Here is a 7,500-nt window from a genome sequence, read left to right on the forward strand (position 1 = left end):
GTTCATTTGTACTGTCATATTTTTCGACCATGGTTGTGATATTCTCATGCTCATTATCAGTTCATATATTCAAACTTAAAATGTGTCATATATTTTGTGTGAATACCCTAACCCTACCAATAGAAGATAGTGTAGATAAACTAAACAATATTATAATATATTAACCGCTTGACCATATCATAAATCGGTGGATACGTCTGAAAACCTCAGAGAAATTGTACATTATACAGTATGAAGCCAATTAAATGTGAATGACTGGAATAATTTGCTCTTGTGCATCACTTTACAAAAGTTACAAGGAGGACAAAAATGTCTGTCAAAAAACTGCCATAATATTATATATGAATACGAGTTAATTGTTTTAACCAACATACGTTTCAATCATAACTAACAAATATTTATTCATTTTCATGATTTTATCCCTTTAAATGCCAGTTTGTTTACATAACGTCACTGTTGTTTTTATACACACACACACACACACACACACACACAGTTGTCGTGCAGGTCTCTATAATACAGGAAACAGAGAATACACACACACACACACAGTTGTCGTGCAGGTCTCTATAATACAGGAAACAGAGAATACACACACACACACACACACACACACACACACACACACACACACACGTCTCTATAATACAGTAAACAGAGAATAGGGGAAAAGCTTGTATTTGCTCCACAGGATAAACATGAGGAAAATGGCACCATTTGGTGGAAAATATTATAAAAGTACATTTTTAAGCCAGAGCTCCAGAATGAAAGTATAATATGCTTTAATGGCACTGGGATCAAATATTGCAGTTTTAATGGTTTCAATGGGGACATTTGTGTCCTGAAGGTCCCGAGTGTGACTGTTGTGTGACTGTTGTGTGACTGTTGTGTGACTGTTGTGTGTTATAGATGTATTTTAGGAACTGAGGTTGAAATATAAACATTTCCCAATAAATACACACTTTCGGAAAAATTATTGCCGTTGGCATTAACGAATAAATTATAGAATAAACGAAAATGAAAAAGACAATATTGTCCCGAAGGTCAAACAAGGGTTCATTTTAATGCCGATTAAATTGAAAATACAGAATCAGACGACGTCTCACCAGCGTGCCTTCGTTCCTGTGCTGACCATCTGGCCCCCATCTTCACTCAGATCTTCAATAGATCACTGGAGCAGTGTGAAGTCCCATGCTGCTTCAAACGCTCAGTCATTATCCCTGTCCCTAAGACACCTAAAATCACAGGACTTAATGACTACAGACAGGTCGCACTGACGTCTGTGGTCATGAAGTAATTTGAGAGACTGGTGTTGACCCACCTGAAGGACATCACTTATCTTCCAGCACCTGTACCATCAGCACTGGTGCCCCCCAGGGATGTGTGCTCTCCCCACTTCTCTTCTCCCTGTACACCAATGACTGCACCACCCTCTGTCAAGCTCCTGAAGTTTGCAGACGACACCACTGTCGTCTGCAATGATTGACAGACACTGCTGATACAGTCGTCCCCCCCCCACCAGAGGGAGGAAAAGGGCTGGTAAAATCACTCTGGACCCCCACTCACCCAGCCCATTACCTTTCTGAACTGTTGTCTTCTGGCCGGCGCTTCAGAGCTCTGAGCACCAGACCCGTCAGACACAGGAACAGTTTTTACCCTCAGACGATCCATCTCATAAACAGTTAAAACTGCCCCACTGAGCAATAATGATGTGCAATACACAGTTTAATTATATTTATATTATCCAACATATCCACTTCTGCCATTACATACATTGCACTGTACATAATATACTGTATTTTTGTTCTTTATATAACAGATTTGTAATAGATTTGCACTTCGTGTGTGTGTGAGGGTATGAATGAAGGTGAGTGTATGTACGTATATGTATAATTATTATATTTTTTTAATTATCTATGTCTTGCTGCTGTTTTTCTATTATTGTACACTGGAAGCTCCTGTCACCCAAGACAAATTCCTTGTATGTGTAAGCATACTTGGCAATAAAGCTGATTCTGATTATTCATACGTACATTATTCTATATGACCCGTGTTCCTTTTCTCAGCGCTGCTCGGTATAGACCAATCACGGACGTTTGTGATGACTAGATGAGCCATTTAAAATCCCTATTTATTGACTTTGCAGGGACGGATTTTCATTTGTATCTCAAGGTAAGATACATAGAAATTAATAATGATTATTAATAATTATTAAATCACTTAATAATTCACAAATGTCTCTAGTAAGATGAAATTTGTCGTGAGATTTGAATGCAGTTCAATGGAGGATTCGGCTCACCTCACATAAGAAACGGAATATATAAACTCGTGAAACATAAACAGTATCATTATCAATTAAATTATTAAATTAAATGCCATGTAAGGATTCTTTTTAGTTTATTATTTTGAATTGCGTGTGCATGTGACATTTTCCCAGCGTCCCTTACGGGTTTATGACATCACAGGGCGGCTTCTCCAACATCCAATAGGATTCTCTCTCACTGTGCTAGCTGACGAATCAGCGATCAGATCATGTTTAAAGGCATATAAACGGGGGATATTTGAAATTAAACAGGCCAGAATCCCGAGCGCCGCTAGCGATAAACGTTAGCGCTCTAGCAAATCAATCTATTATTCGATGAATCCTTTCTATATTAATCATCACACACGATCGATTTGTGAATGGTGATTATTAAAGCTTAATTAACACGGCGTGGGGGAAATAATCGTGTTTATATTCGTGTTTTGAGGAGGATTTGTCGTGAGGAAACGGCTGACTTGAGGCACTGACCGATTCATTATTACACGGTTATCAAGAGAATATAATAGTGTTGAGTTTAACTTGTGTAATATATCTGAATGATTCATACAGTATTTGATGTGTGATTTTTCTTTGTTAATGTGGTGTTTTAATTTCAGGATATGGATTCTGCTGCAAGAACTAAATCGAGCAAAGACTTGAAGATTCAGCGACCTGAAAATGAGAAGGTATTTAAGAGAAACCTCATATATTGTTATAATATCTGTCTTTTGTGTTGTGTATATGTCATTTGTACACACGTGTTGATAAACTGAGCCAAAATCATCACAGCTTTATTTGAATGTTCTTAACCTATAGTGCATAAAGTCAGGCGTCATTTAAAAATCTGGATTCTGATATTTAAAGGAATTTCTTTAATTATCTTCATATTTTACTTGATTCATTTCATTTTGGTAACACCCCACATTTACATGCGTCACCATTATTTCCCATCTGTTATTGATATGCAATTGCATATTGTTAATAAATATAATGCTCAGATTTAAGATATTAAGTGTAAAATGTAATTAACCCTTGTGTGACCTTCGGGACATTTGTCTCTTTCAGTGAGTAGTTTTTGTGGGAATTGTAATATTTCAACCTCCGTTCCTAAAATACATATATAATACACTGGAATAGTCACAATCGGGACCTTCAGGACAAAAATGTCCCCATTGAAACCCATTAAAACGGCAATATTTCATCCCAGTGCCATTTAGTGCTGCAGTTAACGATTATTTTGATAATCAACTAGTCTAACGATTATTCGGGCAATTGTTGCAACGATTAATTGTTCTATCTAAACCGATTATTCTGCTTGTGTCCCGGCTTAAAAGGTGGTATTAAACATGCTTACTAACAATAAAGAGGACAAAATCATCTTTTAATAATTGTTGTATTTTAATACTCCGCTACATCAGCTGACTCTGTGTGGAAAGTCTGGAGTGCGTCTGGACCGTGATCTTAAGTGCTGCTCTCCCGCGGCATCATTAGCGTTTCTAACCGTCTCGTGTTGTGTTCAATGAGATCACATGACTCTTCGACAATAACCTAGTTTCCATCCACCTTTCGCGCTATTTTGTTATCGACAAAGTGGAAATGCCAAAAATTGCGACATTTGCCGTCTCCTGCCTGTTTCCATTGAAATGGACTCTTATGGATAAAAATGGTGTGATGTCATGCCTTGGTTGTTTTATATCCCTGTAAGCAAACAGGGACAGATCATATATTACTGGCAATAATTCGTTTCTCCTCCATTTTATCTTCGGAACGAATGTTTGGTGGGAACCAAAGTTTACACGGTTGTGTTCTCTAGACGTCGCTAGAGCGAAGCACTTCTATATTCCAATAGGTTGCCGCCGAACCGCGTCACATCTTATTACCATAATGTTGCCTGCACTTGAACTTTCATCTGACGCCCACACCGCTCAAGACTCGCCGCGCCGCTTCTCGCTGGCTGTCATTGAAAATGAATGACTTCGGTTGATTTGACGCTCCCGCCGCCTCTGGTCTGAATGCACGGTCAGGATCATCATGGATGTGTTTATGATGTGTGACAGATATTAAAGAAACATTGATGCGTGTAATATCCGTGTTACATACATGATACATTCCTGATATTCAATAAACATCTAATCTAAAGCATCACAACTGCATCATGTCCCGCAGACTCCTCCGGTGACTTTAACCACCAACTGAACTTGATCATCATCTAAATTAATATTTTCTGAAGCAGTAAATGAGATCTGAGGTAAAGACGGTTCGATTTAAAGTTTTAAAATGTTCAGAAGCCGTTTTTCTGAATGTGAACTCAACATTGGACAAATAGCTCTGATAGTTTATAATCTTGAGAAAAGTCTAGAACATTCTGAGAGTCATTCAGATGACTTCATTCATCTACAGAACCGAGTAAAGATCATTTCCGTTTGAGGAAAGGTGTGTGTGTGTATATATATATATATATATATATATATATATATATATATATATATATATATATATATATATATATATATATATATAATAGGTTTAAAAAAAAAACTTTTCGTTTTTTAATTTAATACAGGGGATTTTGCCGCCATTTTTTCAAAAGGAAAAACGAAACAATAATGTAATAGAATTGAGCTGTTAAAAAAAAAAAAAGCGCACGCTGAAGCTTTTCTCCAGTATGGTGTATTTATTCTTAATTTAAAACATCTTTATTCACAGAAATGTTTTTTGTATTGTGGGCTGATTCTGTGACTGTCGTCTATTATTCTGAATGGTGTGGAAAAGCAGCTTTAATAAATAACTGATGTCTACCGTGATTAAATTAATCGTAAATTATTGCCATTAATTTGTTCAATGTGCAGGAGATATCTGTGTTGCACTCCTGGAAGTGTCCCGTTTGCAGATCAGATCTATATACCGTAACGATTAATCCATAATCACATGCAATGAATTAGCTTTCAATACTGTCGTCATGGTAACGCAGGCTAACGATTGGGACAAACTCTGTCATGTGACACTACATTTTTGCATTAATGCCAATTTTATCGACAAAGTTTTTAGAAACCATTTTTACGACATTTGATGTATCGACACATAGTTTATGCACTTGCGTTAAACGGAAAAATATATCGACATTTTGGCGATAATGTGCGTTTCCATCAGCTTTGATGTGCTAACTTTTTGCGCAAAAAAATCCTTTGATGCAAACTTGGTTCATGAAAAGTTGTTGACCATTTTTAATTGTTGATGTTGTTGATAATCATTTCAGCCCCAGTGTCATTAAAGCATAAAGTCATGAGTTCTTTGATATTATACCTCTGGAGCCCTGGGATCAAAATGTACATCTTTTATATTTTCCACCAGGTGGTGCCATTTATCTCCTGTTTATCCTGTGGAGCAAATACAAGCTTTTCCCCTATTCTCTGTTTACTGTATTATAGAGACGTGTGTGTGTGTGTGTGTGTAGCGGTTAGCGCGCTACGAACCTGGCAACCAGAGTTCGATTCCTGCCAACACCAGTGATGATTATCTGAACCGGTCCCGGGCCTCCCCTAGGTCAACTCAGCCTAAAATGAGTACCTGGTGTGGTGTGTAAAACATCTCCACTGGGGAGACAAAGGCGGTCGGGCGTGGTGCTGGCCACCCACCCCCTCATGTACCGTTCCGGCCTTCAGAGGTGCTCGCTAACAGCACTTGCCCCTTCAGTCTGTTCAGGCTAAATGGGGGATCTTTGTGTGTGTGTCAGTGAGAAACAACAGTGGCATTATATAAACAAACTGGCATTTAAAGGCTTAAAAACCTGAAAATTAAAGAATATTTGGTAGTTATGATCAGGACTGATGTTAGTAATAAAAAATTACTCTGTGAAAGTGGAAAATAATATTCTTGCAGTTTTTTGGAGCAGATATTTTTGTCCAAGGACCTCTGAGTAAGTTTAAATTGACACACCAGGGTTAAGCAGACAGTATAATAATGAGACTGACCGATATAAAGAATATACATCTAACTGTATCCCTTTTTGACCCACATATGCAATGGAGACATTTAAAGAGACAGTACACCCAAAAATGAAAATTCTGTCATCCTTTACTCACCCTCATGCCGTCCCAAATGTGACTTTCTTCTGCAGAACACAAATGAAGATTTTTAGAAGAATATTTTGCAGCTCTGTAGGTCCATACAATGCAAGTGAATGGTGACCAGAACTTTAAAATACTCTTCTAAAAATCTTCATTTGTATTTTGAGATGAGTGAATTCAGTTTTCGGTGAACTAATTCTTTAAGTGTTCTGGGGTTTACCGGAGTTTTATGTTCTGCAGATATCTGGCAGTGGACCCAAAAGAGTTCCAGTTGCGCAGGGTGTTCAGAAGCCTGTAACGACGCCTCACACGCGTGTGCTGGGCATGGCACAAGGGCCGCAGCGGATTCAGCGGCCAGCGAGTCAGCAGAAACCCGTTACACCCACAGTTCCTGTGAAAACCTCCTGCCCTGGAGACCAGAACATCCACCCTGAGCAATCCAAAACACCCTTGCAAAATAAACCACAGCAGAACCAACCAAAACCAAATGTCCAGAACGCCGTTACTGCAGCCGAGTCCAGCAAACAGGACAAACCTCCCCGTGAGATTCACACCGATCTGTTCTCATAGCCTTCATTTGGAGTACAGAACATAGAAATAATTCTCTCTGTTTTCTTTCCAGAAACGCCTGCCAATGCAATGTCCAATAGTGCCAAGTAAGTTCTTCATTTTCACTTCCCCAAGCAGTCACGGCTGTTTACACACTAATGTAATGCTAGTAATGCATGCATTTAAAATGAGCTAGTATTAAGAGACTTTTTGGGATATTTATTCTTCGAATGGGTAATACTGCTGTACCATTTTAAAATGAATTAGTGAAGCAAAAAAGTTGATTGTTGTCTTGACATGGCACCTAAGATGCACACTTTCCCTTGATTTAAAAAAGAAACTAAACACTAATGGATTACCTGTTTTATTTGTAGTGCTACTTGAAGAACCTGTATTTTCTTAAATGCTGTGCGGTAGTGTTGTCAAAAGTACAGATACTTTGGTACCAAGACAACACTGAAGTAAAACAACGTAACAGTTCCAGTGTTTCTGCAGCACCGGTTGTACCGAACACCGACTCAATCCGGTACCAGCGTGCAGTATGACTGACACAACCGCTTTAAAATGCTCATTTAAACAATT

General features: G+C 38.3%; 1 protein-coding gene across 1 annotated transcript in view; it reads left to right on the top strand.

The window, feature by feature from the left end:
• Positions 1-2,585: 2,585 nt before the first annotated feature.
• LOC127653547 (aurora kinase B-like) overlaps positions 2,586-7,500 on the top strand; it is an 18,959-nt gene continuing 14,044 nt past the window's right edge. Inside the window, exons 1-4 of the mRNA XM_052140247.1 lie at positions 2,586-2,783; positions 2,920-2,988; positions 6,610-6,910; positions 6,992-7,025. Of these exons, the coding sequence (XP_051996207.1) occupies positions 2,923-2,988; positions 6,610-6,910; positions 6,992-7,025 (401 nt within the window). The 5' untranslated portion in view covers positions 2,586-2,783; positions 2,920-2,922. The remainder of the gene's footprint in view (positions 2,784-2,919; positions 2,989-6,609; positions 6,911-6,991; positions 7,026-7,500) is intronic.

The sequence above is a fragment of the Xyrauchen texanus genome, chromosome 13, assembly GCF_025860055.1.
Source record: "Xyrauchen texanus isolate HMW12.3.18 chromosome 13, RBS_HiC_50CHRs, whole genome shotgun sequence".
In the NCBI taxonomy this organism is placed as follows: Eukaryota; Metazoa; Chordata; class Actinopteri; order Cypriniformes; family Catostomidae; genus Xyrauchen; species Xyrauchen texanus.